The sequence below is a fragment of the Hyperolius riggenbachi genome, chromosome 9 (genome assembly GCF_040937935.1).
Source record: "Hyperolius riggenbachi isolate aHypRig1 chromosome 9, aHypRig1.pri, whole genome shotgun sequence".
Taxonomy (NCBI): domain Eukaryota; kingdom Metazoa; phylum Chordata; class Amphibia; order Anura; family Hyperoliidae; genus Hyperolius; species Hyperolius riggenbachi.
Window position 1 is genome coordinate 271,616,098 of NC_090654.1, and position 18,097 is coordinate 271,634,194.

Sequence of the window (18,097 nt, forward strand, 5' to 3'; positions counted from 1 at the left end):
TAGAAAGACTAATAGACAGATTCAGCACAGATTCAGGCATCTTGCACACTGCACGCGATTCCGATTCAGATTCCGCTTTTTTTTTTTTTTTTTTTTAATTGACCAAAAGGTTTATTGTATATAAAAGGATCAATACAGAGTATGCAAATACGTGGGAGAACAGAGTTCTTGAATACTTTACAAAGCTTGTACATAGAAATTACAAACATAGTCTGTATAATACAATTACGTGAAAGTAGCAGATGGGAAGGGTTACCCATAGAAAGCAGGCATGACAGTATAGGCATATGGGGAGAGAGAGAAGAAGAGTGCAGCCGATGTGGCGGGTATCTGATTGCACAGGGGCTAGAACGCCAAGTGGTTATGGAGGAGAAGGCCAAAGATCAAGGATTTTGATGAATGGACAGTTGAGTAGGATGGTGAGTGTTAGTGAGCATAGATCAGTTAGCAACCTTAATTACTCATATAGTGCATCAGTGGACCTTGTCCAGCCATTTGTCCCAGATTTTGTTAAATTTAGATGGGCATCCCCCATGCTGATATACCATTTTCTTAAGAGGAAGAGAGTTCCTTACTTTAGTTTTCCAGTCAAGGAATGTGGGGCATGTAGGGGATAACCATCTAAATGCAATACACATTTTGAGCATGAACATTGTTTCTATGAGAAAATACTTGTCAAATTTTTTTACATCTTCATTGTATATATTTAGGATACAGCATTTGACATCCAGCGTAGCTGGTGACCCCATGGTATCATGTAGGAAATTGACTACCTGTCTCCATAGGTCTGTAATCGGGGGGCAAGACCATAGCAGATGTAAAAATGAGGGGTTGTCCAGTGTCCAGTGCACATTTCGGACAGATATTGGCTATATGTGAGGAGTATTTAGAGATATGCTTAGGGATAAGGTAGCTTTGGTGAATTATGTATAATTGAGTTAAGCGATCTCTGATACAGGGAGATACTAGACGGGTAGCGAGCAGACAGTCTTCCCACTCCTCTTCATCAATTTGGAAATTCAATTGCAACCATTTATCTTTGGATTTTTCCACAATTGAGCCGGCTATATGTTCATTCAGTATATTATATAAGGTACCTATATGGTGTGGCTGTGGGCCGTCTTTAAGAAATTCCATAAGAATTGAAGTTTCGATGGAAGGGAGGCCATTAGGAAATTGGTATCGCAGAGCATGTTGAAGTTGCAAGTACATAAATTGAAATTGTGGGGATAATGAATATTGGTTTTGAATATCTGTGTATGAGCGCAGAGATGACTTTTTAATGATTTGGCCCAAGTAATGGATTCCAAAGTCAGCCCAACAGGAGGTGTTGCAGAGTTTAAGTAGTTCAGGCAGTTTAGGGTTATGCCATAGGGGTGTGAAGTATTCCCATGTGGAATGGGACATAAGTCTGCTCGCCGTCCGCCAAACCCTGGAGGCTTGCGTCAGGATAGTGTTGGGGCACGTTTGGAGGGTGAGGGTACCTTTTAGTAGTGCAAACGGGAGATTGTTTACAAGTTCGGTGGAGGAGAATCCCAGCAGGTCCGGGGATTGTAAAGACTCAGTTACAAACCAGTGGGCCATCTGTTCTAGCTGGGAAGCTATATAGTACAGAAAAGGGGATGGCAGCGATACTCCCCCTAACGAGGTGGGACATTGTAGTATGACATGCTTAAGTTTGGCACGTGATTTGTTCCATATAATGGATAGTATCAGGGATCTGAGTTTGTTAAAGAATCCCATGGGAATATGCACAGGTGAATTGTGTAGAATATAGAGAATTTTGGGCATTAGGACCATTTTGACCAAGTTTACTCGGCCCATAACTGAGAGTGGTAATTTTGTCCAGGCAGATAGTTTCTGCTGTGTAAGTGGGAGTAGTTGGGCTACATTATCTTCGTAGTACTTAGATGCTGAAGTGTGAACCACTACACCTAGATACTTAAAGGATTTTACAACTTGAAGAGGGCAGGGTAGCGAGGAGGCCGAGATTTCCAAACCGTCCAGAGACAAAATAGCTGATTTGCTCCAGTTTATTGATAGACCTGAGTATTCACCCATTTCATTGATAAGTCGAAAACGGCGTTAAGGGAAGCATGGGGATCTGTTAGATAAAGGATGGTGTCATCAGCATATTGGCTGATTTTCTCTTCGATAGAGCCAATTTTAAGGCCAATAATCCGGGGGTCAGCTCTGATTTTACAGGCCAAGGGTTCAGCTGAGAGTGCATAAAGTAGAGGGGAAAGAGGGCAGCCTTGTCTGGTACCTCTGCCTATTGGGAAAGGGTCAGAGATATTAGAATTAGTACAAATTTGGGCTCTGGGGTCTGTATAGAGGATTTGTACCCAGCGCAGATTCCGCTTTTTAATCAGTTTTTACATCCGATTCAGATTCTGATTTGCAGTTTGCTCCCTGCACACTGCAAATCGGAATCTGAATCGGATGTAAAAACTGATTAAAAAGCGGAATCTGAATCGGAATCGCGTGCAGTGTGCAAGAGGCCTCAGGGCAAGGAGAGGCAGTTTAAAAAAAATGCACATCTAAAGGGAAGTTGGGGCTGCCTCTTTTATTCTAATGCTGTCTCTGCACAGAGAAAATGTATCAATTCAGGCAGCTTCTCATGTTACCGCCAGCCTAGTTCGGGAAATCCCCACATTTCTACTGCACCAGTGAAAATGTTTATGAATGAGCACACAGAAGTCTAAAATACCGAATGCGGTATTTTCCCTACAAGATTTTTTTTACTGCACTGCCTTTTATGAATAGAGCCCATTGTGTTGCTAAGCTCTAATAATAACTGGAAGCGGTAAAATTGGCCAATCAAAATTGGGTACTTATCCGTTAGCCGGGCGCATCCTCTAGGTGGCGACAAAACTCCAGCAGAGTTACATTTTTCCCTACTATCCATGTCGGCCTGGAGGAGGAATAGTAATTAGCGCCACCTGCCGGATGCGCCCGGCTAACGGATAAGTACCCAAAATTGTATGTGTGTACGCACCCTTACAGGGTACAATTCTCTACTGTAAATTACATGAGCAGTAAATAAAATTACCTTAGAAGGTTTATAGCCAAACAGCATTACTACTGCAACCTTGAGGTCTTCTCTGTTAAGAAATCCTTTTTTACCCCCATCACACGCCTGGAACACCTGCAGAGACACGGACCCCAGGTGAGAATCACTGATGAGTAGCAACAGTCAGAGATGTGCTAATTGTCACCAGCCTGATCAGCACTAACCTCCACTTTATCTAATGCTGGGTACACACGATGCATTCCCGCACTCGATGCCCCGCTCGATTCCCGGCCGCTCAATTATTTCCGAGCATTTCCGAGCGCAATTCGATGATTTTTAGGTTGATTCTCATGCAAAGTATGCCAAATCGACCTGACGATCCATCGAAACGGGAATCGGACATGTCGGAAATAATCGAGAGTCGAGTGCGGGAATGCATGGTGTCTATCCAGCATAAGACACCAGGGAGAAATCTAGAGCTTCCCTTCAAGCGGGATTGTCACCATAGAAACCACATTTTAACCAGGAATATGAGAGGAGATGAAATGAGATCGGAATTTTGGGTTTTCATGAGCTGTATGCCAATATCATCAATATTAAAACAATAAAAGGCTTTGAACTACTTCAGTTGTGTGTAATGAATCTAAAATATATGAAAGTCTAATGTTTATCAGTACATTACAGAAAATAATGAACTTTATCACAATATGCTATTTTTTTTAGAAGGACCTGTAGGTTGAAGTAAATGGTTAGGTTGCACTTCCTGATAGCTATACCTATAAATAAGTGCCACCGGTAGCAAAATCTGATAAAGTTGCAAAAAATTTCACCACACCGCTGCCCGAAGCCCACCTAAGCAGCTGGCACAACACTGGAGGATGCAGACAGCCAGACACAGGGGTATTATTATATAGGATGCAATATAAAAGTAGCCCTGCATTATCAGCCTGTAGCTGTGCTGCACTATGGCTTCCACAGAGAACTGGGAACCGCCTCCCTGCACCCCCATACTGCAAACCTCCAGCACTACCTGGTGTGTCACACACCAGGTAGTGCTGGAGGTTTGCAGTATGGGGGTGCAGGGAGGCTGTTCCCAGACACCTCACTGCAGAGTCAGGGCCCCCCTGTGAGAGAACTCAATGGTCTGCACATAATGGACCCGTTCAGTTCTGCAGACATATATAATGCTATCACTGTGTAGTCAGCGAGTGACGCACTCTCAGGAAGCTCCCGTCCTTCTCTGGGTCCCGCTCCGCCATGATGCTGTGCTGTCACCATGACAACCAGATAACCAAACCTGCCGCCACCAGCCTAGAGAGAACCCGGATTGGCCACTGTGTGACGACGTCATCGGACAAGGGACTCGTTTGGAACGCACGGCCATCACGTGACCCGGAAGTGCGAGTGAAGTGATTAGTGAAAGCTAATGACCTATGAGTGAACCGCGGTCGTCTCTATCCCGCTGCCCATTCCCGAAACACAGTGCGTGACCAACCGCGGGGCGAGAAACCCCGCGGAGGCCTCTGGACAGCACACTGTACAGGCGCATTTAGCGCTGACGTCATTCATTGTGCGCTGGGGAGTGACGTCGGCAGACTGCGACCCAGGTGCAGCAGGCAGCATGAGCAGGTGACAGCTGGGGAGCTCAGCGAGAGCCGTGATATCCCGCCGGGGAGGGGAAACACTGAGGGGGTGTGGAGGAGAGATGGTCACTGTCAACTGAGCCAGCTACATTCAGCAGCTTGATTCCATTGGTCTTAAAGGAGAACTGTAGTGAGAAGGATATGGAGGCTGCCATATTGATTTCCCTTTAAAGTGAATGTTTACCTATTTAAAAATCAAAAAGTCAGATACTCACCTAAGGAGAGGGAAGGCTCCTTCCCTCTCCTCTCCCGGTGCCCGGTCCCGCGCAGGATCCCCTGTGACAGTATTCGACCAGTTCGGTCAAATACTGCCACTTCCGCAGCCGGAGGGAGCTTTCGGGAGCACTCGGGCTCCCGAAGACGGGCCGCTCCATACTACGCATGCGCGAGCGCCCTCTATGACGCACTCGCGTAGTATGGAGCGGCCCGTCTTCGGAAGCCCGAGTGCTTCCGAAGACCTCTGAAGTCCCTGCGGCGGCGGACGCGAACGGGGGAGCCAGCGCAGCACCGAGGGCACCGGGAGAGGAGAGGGAAGGCTCATTAGGACCGAGCCTTCCCTCTCATTAGGTGAGTATCTGACTTTTTGATTTTTAAATAGGTAACCACTGGCTTTAAGCAATACCAGTTGCCTGGCTAACCTGCTGATGCTCTGCCTCTAATACTTTTAGCCATAGACCCTGAACAAGCATGCAGCAGATCAGGTGTTTCTGACATTTTTGTCAGACCTGACAAGATTAGCTGCATGCTTGTTTCTGGTGTGATTCACACTTCTGTAGGCAAATAGCTCAGCAGGATAGCAAGGCCACTAGTATTGCTTAAAAGGAAATCAATATGGCAGCCGCCATATAACTCTCACTACAGTTCTCCTTTAAAGGGATCTTACAGCCAAGTAAAGAAAAAGAGTTTTACTTACCTGGGGCTTTTACCAGCTCCAGGGTGAGTACATTTGAAATCGGCGCCGGTAGACTTGGGTGCAGGATACAGCGCTATAAGGCTGATCCTGCTTCTGCACAAGTCCGGGCCGTTTTAATTACTATTCCCCCTCCAGGCCGCCATGGATAGTGGGGGAATGAAATAATTCGGCTTCCAGCGATTGCTGGAGGCCGAATTACTCTGTTTTTAAGCAACTTCGGCGCCGTCTTCTGACGGAGCCGACGTTACTCACTGAGCGCCGCTATAGACTGATTCCCATTACAGTCTATGGCGGCGCTGGCTGCGCCCAAATCTAGCAGCGCTGAAAAGCACTGCTCCATCCAGGGTTGCCACCTTATCCCTTTAGATACCAGCACATATAAATTATACAGGTTCTGGGGCTACTTACACATAATCAGTGCCTAAACTGCATCTAACTAGCCACAAGGCATGTAGAATTAATACGTGCTGGTATTTAAAGGGATAAGGTGGCAACCCTGACCAGCTCCCTGCAGCCATCCTGTGCCCACGCCAGTACTAAATGATCTGTTCCCCCACCGCTGCTTAGTTTAGTTTTTGCAGACTGTGAGTTGGCAGGCCACTGCACCTGCGTGGCCAGGGCAGCGCACATCCTTGTTCGCAATAGCGTCCTGTGCAGGTGCAGTATGAGGTTTTCTCATACTGCAGGACACTATTGTGAATGATAATGCAAACAAGAATGCGCGTGTCCCTGGCCGCACAGTGGCAGTGGCCTGCCGACTCCTAGTCTGCAAAAACTAAACTAAGCCATGGTGGGGGAACAGAGGATTGATGAGGACTGGCGCAAGAACATGGCGTCTGCAGGAGGCTGATGGAAGCCGCAGGTAAGTGAAACTCTTTTTCTTTACTTGACTTTAGTTTCCCTTTAAAACATCTATTTCATGATCACTAATATTAATAGACTTGGGCGCTAGCAGTGGTGTAGCAATAGAGAACGCAGAAGTTGTGACTGCACGGAGGCCCACCTTCAACTGCAGTATTAACTCTATTGGTCCTGTGCTGGCAGTAATCACTTCTATAGATGCTTTGAATAGTAGTGATCATTAACAAACTATTCCCCATTGCCTTCTTGCTCTTCTGACACTGTGATTGTCCTTGGCAGATTTTAGTGCGCTGTGTAATTGTTATGTATAGAGTGCCTGGGGGGGCCCAATGTAAAACTTGCACTGGAGCCTTTAGCTTCTTAGCTACGCTACTGGGAGCTAGTCTGCTTTAGGGGACCCAGCAAGACACCTCATTGGGAAATTCTGCTAACGTGATTGGCAGGGCTGTGGAGTCGGTCGGAGCAATTTTTGGGTACCTGGAGTCTGAGGAAAATGCACTGACTCCGACTCCTAATGAATTTAAACTGTAATTAAAATAGAAAATATGATAAAATGTTCTTTTTCTCAGATAATAGTCATCATAAATAATTTATATATACAGTAATAGCTCTGCTTAGTCCACAAAAATTAAATAAAACAATCAAAAAATAGTTACTTGTGCTGCTTCAATAAAGCAGTTCTTGTATTTTTAAAGTCAGATATACATATCTGATTGTGACTGTATTTATGATGAATTTGGTTTGATGACTACGAATTAAATTGTACTTGAGACGGATGAAAAGAAAAGTCTTATACACACCTGGGGCTTCCTCCAGCCCCCTTCAGGCTAATCAGTCCCTCACTGTCCACCTCCACCACCTGGATCTTCTACTATGAGTCCGCCAATCATCGCCGTCCGGCCGCGTGCCGCTCCCACAGCCAGGTGCATTCTGCGCCTGTGAAATAGTGCTATGCAGGTGTAGAATGCTCCAGACGGCGGCATGTTTGCATGCGCACTACTCCTGACTGGCTCAAGTACCTGGAACCATAGCAGAAGATCCAGGTGGCGGAGGAGGACAGTGCGGGACTGATTAGCCTGAAGGGGGCTGGAGGAAGCCCCAGGTAGGTATAAAACTTTGATTTCATCTTTCTCGGGTTTATTTTGTTACAGTAGTACTATACTCTACATATGCACTCCCCACAGAGCTGCAGAGAATCCACTGAGAATGTTGTGCACATTGAACACAGAGGTGTTGTCTATCACCAATAAACCTTGTTCAGATTGTGCATGAAGAATGTGTAATAGAGGAAGAATCTCCTAATTTCCCTGCAGAGTACCTCCTGCACATCACTCTTACATGTACCCACAGTTACATTGCCTAGGGCCTGATAGATGTTCTTTGTTCCTGTCTACCTTTTACAAGTACTCTTACCAAGGACTAGTTTTAGTCTATGACTAAAAGTATTAGAGGCAGAAGATCCGCTGGATATCCAGGTAACTGGTATTGCTTAAAGGGGAGCTGAAGAGAGAGGTATATGGAGGCTGCCATGTTTATTTCCTTTTAAGCAATACCAGTTGCCTGGCAGCCCTGCTGATCCTCTGCCTCTAATACTATTAGCCATAGCCCCTGAACAAGCATGCAGCAGATCAGGTGTTTCAGACTTTAAAGTCAGATCTGACAAGACTAGCTGCATGCTTGTTTCTGGTGTTATTCAGATACTACTGCAGAGAAATAGACCAGCAGGGCTGCCAGGCAACTGGTATTGATTAAAAGGAAATAAATATGGCAGCCTCCGTATACCTCTTACTTCACTTCCCCTTTAAAAGGGAATAAAAATGGCAGCCTCCATATCCCTCTCACTTCAGTTGTCTTTTAAAATTCCTAAGCGTTGGCAGTTAAGATGCATTTCATGTTACATACTTTCAGTCAATAAGATTGTAAAATGCAAATTAGAGGAGTCTGTTATTGACAACCCTTCATGCTGTAGAGGGTGCTGTGATTGGAGATTCCTGCTGGGTTCTTCTCCAAATATAACAGCAAGTATAAAATTACACATAGAACAACATATATGTAAAGAGGCCCTTTTCAAAATGACTCCTTAGTCTAATATTTACCAGGGCTGTGGAGTTGGTACAAAAATCATCCAACTCCAACGCCTCAGTTTCATGAAACCTCCGCCTCCAACTCCATGAAACCCCACAGCCCTGGTGCCATCCGAAAGAATCGCAGCCTGAAGCTTTTGAAGTCTTTTTTTTTTTTTTTTTTTTTTTTTTAGCCGAGGCATGCTTTAAAAGACAACTGAAGTAAGAGGAGTATGGAGGCTTCCATATTTATTACCTTTTAACCTTCCTGCCGCGCAGGAGGCTATCTCAGCTTCTGGTGGGGCGATTCGCCCCATTCAAAGTGCTGTACGCGCAGCTATGTGCGATGTGCCTGGATATATGTATTTTTTTCTTGTTACTGACCCCTGTGGCTAGGGTCTAGTTCAGTGCACTCCCTCCTTCCCCTGTATGTGTTTGTCAGCATGCACACAGCTTGTGCTGGTGTATGTGCATGGTGCACATGGATACATTACGTTAGCTCCCTTGTGCGATTGGTAAGATGCACTGTCTAATCAAAGAAACAATATCAGCGCAGCCAAGCAAATCTTAACATGTGGAACACTACATATATCGCAGCCAAAGTCCAACGTCTCAGCAAAACGTCTTCAATTAACATAAATAGTACACTTCAGCGCGAATTCACTTGTGTCCACCACCGAAAACACCATAAAAATAATACGCTTACCAGATTATCACAGACCTTAACTACAGGGTCTGCAATATGGCTTAATGAGGTCAGCAGCAGGTATCTTCGCAGCCGGCCTCCTCTCCAGACAAGCCGAGCAATCTAATCCTCAATTGCAGTATTTCACCAAAAATGAGGCATGCAAAGAGACAAACGCACATCTAAGCGTATCTACAGCGATTTTAATATCTCATTTAAAAAAACATAAAAGTTTTTTAAAAGTCACTCACATCTGGGCCCTTATGACAGGGACCCACAAGGAAAAACAGCACTTAAAACATAGGACGCCGTCCAGCCACACGTCCGCCTCGTCCGACCGGTTTCACTGTCAAAGTTTCATCAGGGACTAAACGTGTACTATTTATGTTAAGATGCACTGTCTGTCCCAGGAGAGGACGTCAGGATGTGTGCTCCTAATCCATTGATAGGTTTGATGCAATTAATGTGTTTGCATGTCTGCACTATGCATGTTACAGGGCCAGAGTTAGGACACCTATGTTTACCTGGGTACTTCTGAGCAGTATAGGTGACTAAGCATGGGAATGCGTTCTTCTGTGAACTAAGACCCCGGCTTTTAACTTAGCTGTAGGGATAACAGTTGTGCCTGGATGAGTAAATCTGTGAATGCATTTGTTTGAACATTTGCATGCGAGAGTGCGAAGGGTTAATAGATTTTTGCTGTTTTCTAGCCACACCCCCTTTAGCACCTCCCTTTCCTTAACTTATTTAATGTCCTAACTAGATGCGATGTGCCTGGATATATGTATTTTTTTCTATGACTAATTTTGGACTGGACACTTTTTGCTAAAATGTAAATCAAAAAATGAGAAATGTTTTTTTTTTCCACAATAACGCCTTTTGTACATTGTCTTATTATCTTTTGGGAGACACCTATTTCATTTCCGGTCAGAAAATGGCTTGCTGGTTGACTAAAAGTAACTTTAGTCAAAATTTGAGTAAGAAAAAAAAGTCTGAGGAAGTCACGGGATAGTGACGAAACGCGTCACGTAAGGGGGCGTAACCCGGAAGCCTCGCCGCACCAGCGTTCCCCGTGCCTCCGCCACTCTTCCTCCGCCACTCTTCCTCCTCCTCCACCGCATGTTTGACGCGAATTGGCCGTACTATTGGACCTAATGGCCGGCTCCAGCAGCAAGGCTACATCGTATGAATAGAGGCCTTGGTTCCTCTGGACGGATGATGCACGTATCATAGTCGCCCTGGGGTCACGTGAGTTCTTTGGGGCATTATTCAAAACTTCCTGTGTATGAAGGAGTGGAGGTTAGACACTAGCCATTGGTGTCTGTAATGAGGGCGTACATGCTAACTGCATAGAGGCGTGCTGCTTCAATATACAGCACACGGGTTGAGCATTAACAGAGGTTGGTGCAGAAGAAATGGTTCTCTGATTGCTTCTGGGAATTGCCTATTACCTGGCCAGCTGCTATTGGGGCCCGAAGAATAATCATTTTGACATGTCAGTTTTGCCTTTTTTGATAGGAGTGCACTCCCGGCGGAACTGTGGGTTTCCTTATTAGATCCATGGCCAGGATCTGTTTTTAAGGGGGAATGTATGAATGAAGTTCGTTGTTTGCAGCTTTTTCTAAATCTAATTAATACATTTTGTAATTTTTTGTAACTAGTCTCAGTGCTCCCTGTACCAATTCTTTTTCTGCATTTAGTCAAAATTTGCCAGGGGTATGAATAATTATGGGCAGCACTGTACCTCTTATTATTACTTGGCTGTAATTTTGTAGAACATTCTGAGTAGTGGGTAGTCTTGGCAGCAGCGTTGGTGAAGAGATTCTGTTCTCTGCAAATTGCTCCAGGTGTGAGGATGTGGGATATGCAGATGAAAGGATAATTATGCCCGCCAGCATATGGTGCAGGTACCACTCCTCTCCTAGCCCCACCCCTTCCCCGGTCTCGTCTCTCCTTGCTGGACAGTTGGGGATTTGCTTTTCTTGCCGGCATCTGAGAATGTAGACAGAGGCAGCTGTTCACACACTCCAGATGTCGGCCTGAATAGCAGAGCAGCCATCTCTGTGTCTCCAACTTCCCATTAATTCTCAGCTATTAATAGCCCGAATACTGTTTAAAAAGACCAACAAAATAGAGAGTTTTCCTTTCGCCATACATTGGGCCTGATTTGCTAAATCCACAGTTCATAACTGATCTCGCAAAGCCCAAATGTGGAATCTTTTGTTTAAATATTACTCCTTCCCTCCCTACCAATCTACCAATCACAGAGAGGCATCAATAATACTCAACCATGGAGGGTAATGACCCCTCCCTCTAAGTGGTCAGTTTAGTGTCTCACTGCAGCTTGTGGCTCAATGTACCCCTCCCTTTATCCATCCCTTCCTGGGGCTTAAAGGACAACTGTACCGAGAGTGCTATTGGAGGCTGCCATATTTATTTCCTTTTAAGCAATACCAGTTGCCTGGCAGCCCTGCTGATCTATTTGGCTGCAGTAGTGTCTGAAAAACACCTGAAACAAGCATGCAACTAGTCAGATCTGACAATAATGTAAGAAACACCTGATCTGCTGTATGCTTGTTCAGGGTCTATGGCTGGAAGTATTAGAGGCAGAGGATCAGCAGGACAGCCAGGCAACCTGTATTGCTTAAAAGGAAATACATATGGCAGCCTCCATATCTCTCTCATTACAGTTGTCCTTTAACCCTAAAAAAACAATAGCTAGATGGCGCTGCTTGATATTAATAATATAATATGAAATCGATAGAATTCTGCTTCCCACCTGCTACTTCCGCAATTTAAAGTGGGTTAACCCCTACTTCCACTAATAGTAAGCCTGCAAATTTTGATTACATGGGCGCGCAGGTGATAGATATACAGGTATACACAAATGCAATTAATCTATAATGAGTAAAATGATATTTTATTTCAGGAAAAAAAACGGAACAATTCTCACATGCTCTACCCAACAAACACACTTCTCATACTCACATGAGAGTTCTGTGGTGTCCTGCATAAAAATAGACCACAAAAAAATTGGCCGGATAAAAAGTAGCGAGCAGAGCTTTTGCTCTAAAAATGAGTGACTCCACACCTAGTAAAATAAGTCTATTCCAGCTATGAATAAGGAGTGGATATCACCTGTGATTGTCCTGACAATCACAGGTGATATCCACTCCTTATTCATCAAGATTAAAAGTACTAACTGTGCATATTATACGCTTTTATATTCTTGGCCAACGTTTATGTACACAGTACAGCTGGAATAGACTTATTTTACTAAGTGTGGAGTCACTCATTTTTAGAGCAAAAGCTCTGCTCGCTACTTTTTATCCGGCCAATTTTTTGTGGTCTATTTTTAAGCAGGACACCACAGAACTCCCATGTGAGTATGACAAGTGTGTTTGTTGGGTAGAGCATGTGAGAATTGTTCCGTTTTTTTTTCCTGAAATAAAATATCATTTTATTCGTTATAGATTAATTGCATTTGTGTATATATCTATCACCTGCGCGCCCATATAATCAAAATGTGTCCTTTAACCCTAACCACTTTGACAGGAGCCTAGTCTTGGCACTGTTTGTTTGGTTTTCAGTCTAACGCATAAACCTCTATCCCTTCTTCCTGGTGCAAAATCCTCCAACCACCTCTGGCTAATACTTACATATAGCCCCTCCCTGCCTGGTGCCTTATAGTTACCTGCTTTCTGCTGCCTATCATGAACTCTTCCGGCCTTTGAGTAAACTGTAAAGAACAACTGAAGTGAGGGGGATATGGCGGAAGCCATATTTATTTCCTTTTAAACAATAACATTTGCCTGCCATCCTGCCGATTGTTCATTAGTGTCTGGAAACCTGAAACAAGCATGGGGGACACTTGGGTCAGAAACATCTTATCTGCATGCTTGTTCAGGGTCTATGGCTGACAGTATTAGAGGCAGAGGATCAGCAGGACAGCCAGGCAATGTGCTTTGTTTAAAAGTAAATAAATATAGCAGCCTCCATATCCCTCTCACTTTAGGTGTACACTAATTACCTCGGATGATGCTTAAAGAGAACCAGAGATGAAGCACCCTCATGTATTTTACCTTATAAATCAGTGGGAACATGACAGTAAACACCTAATCTGCTCTTTGTTTCATTGTTCTCTGTCTAAGCTGACTGTTATCACCTCTGATAAGAATCCCCGACTGAGCACTCAGTCTATCTCCGTTATGGAAAGATTATAGCTGAGTCTGTCTTCTCTGGTGTCTTTTCAAGCCCAAGCCTGCCCCCTTGTGGCTCTGCTATAATGACACAGCAATAATCATTCCCAGCAAAGCCAGATTGAATGCTCAGTCTGGGATTCTTATCACAGCTGATAACAGACACTTTTAGCAGTGAGGATGAAACAGAGAGCAGGGTAAGTGTTTTCTCTTATGTTCTTACTGATATACATGGTAAAATACACAAGGGTGCTTCGTCTCTGGTTCCCTTTAATCTATCTGCAATGCGGGAGTGAACTCAGTCTGACAGGTATTTTATTTTGACTGCTACTCTGTTCATATGAGATATCTTATCGGTTACATTTTTTTAGGACACAGGAGGGCGACCACGAAACAAGTAAAAACTCTTGGACAATTACACTAACCCATTAGCAGCTTCAGTAGAGTTATCTTGTTTGTGATAAGTGCCCTGCTTTTGACCTCAGTAGGTAGAACTCTTTGTGCTGTAAATTCTTGGAATGCTTTGATCTCTATTTACTAGCAGAAAACATAGAAACTGAAAGCAGAAAACCTCTGTTAGGCCTAGTGCACACCAGAGCGGTTCGGCTGCGTTTTGTGATCCGCTTGTGGCTGCGGATACGCTTGGGTAATGTATTTCAATGGGCTGGTGCACACCAGAGCGGGAGGTGTTTTGCAGAAACGCATACTCCCGGGCTGCTGCAGATTTTGGATTGCAGAGGCGTTTCTGCCTCAATGTTAAGTATAGGAAAACCGCAAACCGCTCTGAAAAACGGCACTTCAGAGCGGTTTTGCAGGAGTTTTTGTTACAGTAGCTGTTCAGTAACAGCTTTACTGTAACAATACATGAAATCTACTACACCAAAAACGCTTCACAAAACCGCAAAATGCTAGCTGAAACGCTACAGAAAAATAAGAAAAAGCGTTTCAAAATCTGCTAGCATTTTGCAGATCTGCTAGCGGTTTTTGGTGTGCACCAGGCCTTATTGTCTCACACTGCCCCTAGTGACAAGTGGCCATAAATACACATAACAGCAGTGCTAATTAGAAGCTAGGAAATGTAACAAAGAAGAAATAATAAAATGTCCTCAAATAAATTGGCCTGGAGCACTTGCAAGCCGCTAAATAAGTTGTCTGCTAAAGGGTTAATAGCGGGTTGCTTTAATATGGTTTCTGTTATGTTGTCTTTTCTCTGATAGGGGTTCCAGCTCCCAGCAGAGCAGCCACGGGAAGTGGACATTATCCAGCAGTGATGAAGAGTCAGAAGAGCACAAGAAGCCACCGTCCTCCTCATCGGCGAGCAGAGACGCCGCTGATCCCTCACCGCGCTTCTCCTGCTCCGAAGCCAGGAAAGAGTCTCACAAGAGGAAATCCAATCCGGTGAAGTTTGAGGAGACAACCGGAAGAGAGCCGTCACCAGCCAAAAAGCTGAAGGTGGACAGAGATGACTCGGGCTGGTGCCTCTCCAGCAGCGACGAGGAGTCCAAGCCAAGAATCCCGGTGAAGAAGGAGAAAGAGACCTCTTCCCAAAGACTGGAGGCGCCCAGGCCAAATAAGAGCTGCAGCCCCAGCCCTAAGACTGCTGAGAAGTACAAGACCCCCAGTGACTCTCAGGACCCCTGGGATGTCCTACAGTCTGGGGAACCCTTCCGATTCTACCTCACCAAAGTAACCGGCATCAAACCCAAATATAACGCTGGGGCGCTTCATATTAAAGGTGCGTCGCCATGACAACCACTCAGTAACCAGTTGTGGAAAAAGCTGCTCTTAAAGGACACCTGGACTAAGGGAAATGGAGGCTGACATATTTATTTCCATTTGTGAAATGCGGAATCGCAGCCGAAACCATGTGCGAAAACGTCCAGGAGTCGAGGCTCTGGTATTGTTTAACCACTTCAGCCTACAGGCCATTTTACCTTCAAGGGAACCTAAACTGAGAGGGATATAGATGTTTTCTTTTAAAGCAGAACTGAAAGCCGTTTCACTTATCTGGGGCTTCTGCCAGCCCCCTGCTGCTAACCTGTGCCCACTGAACCTCTGCTCCTCCGCCACGGCTCACTATTTTTCTCGCAGTTAAAGTCGACTTCTAAGTTGACCTCCACTGCGCCCTGGCCATGCGTATCCTAGTACTCGTTCCTGTGGCGCCCTGAGCAGGCGCAGTACAAGAAAATCTCTACTTCGCCTGTGCAGTACGTGTCCGGAAGTGTGAACGAGGACGCGCGTGGACAGGCGCACCGCACGAAGTGAAAATGAGGCATGGCGGGGGACCAGAGCATCGTAGAGTGGCTGCGTGGGCACAGGTCGGCTTCAGGGGGCTGGCAGAAGCCCCAGGTAAGTGAAACTTTTTTTTTTAAAGCTTTTAGTTTTGCTTTAACCACTTAACGACATTGTAACTTATTAAAACGTCCTGTTTGAGCCTATTAACGGCTCCAGGACATTTTAATATGACGCTCGCTCCCGCCTTCGCTCCGCCTTTCGGCTCTGGTAAGTGGTGCCTACCTGGACGACTATAGTTGTTTGAATAGGCTCAAGTGGTTAAGATAATAAATGTGACAGCCACCATATTACTCTCATTTTCAGGTGTCATTTAGCAAGTTATAAGTCAAATCTTTTTCCTCCTTTTTTTGTTTTTGTTTTTAGTTTTCCACATTTACTCAAGTGATATGACGCGTTTAACAAGACTTTTGTCTTTATAGATATTCTGTCTCCACTCTTCGGTACACTGGTCTCTTCTGTACAGGTAGGAACCACCAATCTGGGCTTCTTGTGCAAATCTTAAACAGGACCTGTAGTCATAAATATTTTTTTTTTGTTTTACAATATATATATTTACAATTGATTTAGTCAGTGTTGGCCGATTGCAAGATTTTTCCTCCCCCTGATTTACATTGTAAACTTTATCACAGGTGACAACTTTTTTAGTCCTTTGTGATGAGCAACATTGGGATTTGGATTGTAGTGCTTAAAATGTATCAGAGCTCAGTGACATACAAAGATTTATGCATACCTGGGGCTTCCTCCAGCCCCATCCGCTTGGATCGCTCCCACATTGCCGTCCTTCGGTACCGGTCTCCCATCACTGCCATCAGTAGGAGCCAGTCTACGCAGGAGAAGTGTGCTCTTTGCGTATCTCTCCAGCAGCTGCTGGATATGTAGAGGGCGCACTTCTCTTACGTCAGACTGGCTCCGACTGACGGAAGTGCGGGGACCCGGTACCGGAGCTGCAGACATCGGAGGACGGGGGCGTGGGAGCAATCCAAGCAAATGGGGCTGGAGGAACCCCCAGGTATGTGTAAATCTTTTTATGTCACTGAGCTCTGGTTTCCTTCAATGTAATACACAGAATAGATAAACAGTAATTAAAACTCACTTAGGTTAGTGAATGACATATGAGTACGCCACAAATATTGCACTACAATAACATTGCTGTGTATGTTGCCCAAATATGCCATAGCACTCAACTATAGAAAAAAGATATGTAATTTTATTTCTCAAAAGTACATAAAAATCAGTTGAATTGCTAGACTTGAAAAGGTAGTGTACAATTAGATGGATAATAAACTGTATATACTTTAGAAGTGTGCTATTATATTGAATGCAGATCCAGTGAAATACAAAACATGTTTAATATGTTCAATGCCAGGCACTCAACCACTCGTTCATGGGCAGTCTGGCAAAAAAAGGAAAAAAACGAAATGGTGCTTAAAACAATGCTGGGGTTTTCTTTGCAGGCTATGACAGTAATCCTATAGCTGGAATGTCTCTGGTTAGGTATACGGTATGCTGAGCCAACAGGATGGAATATCATTCAGTGGTGCTGCAGGTATCACAAAAGGATAACGTTTGCATAGATCAGTGATGGCTAACCATGGCACTCCAGCTGTGGTGGAACTACAAGTCCCATGAGGCTTTGCAATACTCTGACAGCTCTAAGCATAACTCGGGGAGGCAGATGCATGATGGGATTTGTAGTTTTGGCACAGCTGGAGTGCCAAGGTTAGCCATCACTGGCATAGATCAATATGCAGCAGTTGCTGCTCTTACTGTGCTGTAGAACGTCACGCTACAATAAAGTTCCCAGTGAGGTCCTGTAGTTCACCAGAGTTCCGGCTGGTAGCTGCGGCTGTCTTCCACTGCGATCTCCTCCAGCTGCTGATTGTGTCACTCTGCTGTGGTTCTTTCAGATCGCGGTAGCATGCTGTGGGTGACGTCGCCGCCGAGCCCCACTTGTGGACGGTAGTGTATTGTGTAACACAGGTGTCCCGCTTGAGTGAGTTCAGTTAGGGCTGGCTAATGTTTTTCAACACTCACGGGCATCTTCATCAGAGCTATCTTTAGTCCTGCGAGGTGATCTCTGCGGAGTGTTTGTTTACTGAACGTTCCATAGCCAGTACAAAATATACCTGGTCTCCCAGAATGCTCTGGGAGCATAATTCTACATAGCTAAACAGCCTAGACTAAACATCACTGGGAGGGTGGGGCTACATACCACTATACAGCAATATATAGATATAGGAAGTGTTTCTGATGCTGAAACCAGGATAATTACTGTAAACGTGCATATGCTGAATAATGACTGCATTCTACTATATGTCACTACAGGGCCCCTTTAGCTACATTCTGTTACCCAAAATTTTTGTTTGTGATAGTTTGAGTGCACAGAAACATATCACTTCCGTCTCTGCAATCTGTGGAGCTGGAT

At 44.8% G+C, this 18,097-nt stretch overlaps 2 protein-coding genes across 6 annotated transcripts in view; one reads left to right on the forward strand and one right to left on the reverse strand.

The window, feature by feature from the left end:
• EFCAB11 (EF-hand calcium binding domain 11) overlaps positions 1-4,337 on the reverse strand; it is an 84,735-nt gene extending 80,398 nt beyond the window's left edge. For 3 of the 5 annotated variants that reach the window (XM_068254569.1, XM_068254566.1, XM_068254567.1), the window contains exons 1-2: positions 4,231-4,337; positions 3,053-3,148 (exon numbers count right to left, since the gene is read on the reverse strand). In XM_068254569.1, the coding sequence (XP_068110670.1) occupies positions 3,053-3,148; positions 4,231-4,272 (138 nt within the window). In that variant the 5' untranslated portion in view covers positions 4,273-4,337. The remainder of the gene's footprint in view (positions 1-3,052; positions 3,149-4,230) is intronic. The other 2 variants (XR_011024167.1, XM_068254568.1) reach the window with 1 other exon arrangement.
• Positions 4,338-4,560: 223 nt separating this feature from the next.
• Positions 4,561-18,097, forward strand: part of TDP1 (tyrosyl-DNA phosphodiesterase 1) — a 202,058-nt gene continuing 188,521 nt past the window's right edge. Inside the window, exons 1-3 of the mRNA XM_068254565.1 lie at positions 4,561-4,642; positions 14,595-15,112; positions 16,092-16,135. Of these exons, the coding sequence (XP_068110666.1) occupies positions 4,635-4,642; positions 14,595-15,112; positions 16,092-16,135 (570 nt within the window). The 5' untranslated portion in view covers positions 4,561-4,634. The remainder of the gene's footprint in view (positions 4,643-14,594; positions 15,113-16,091; positions 16,136-18,097) is intronic.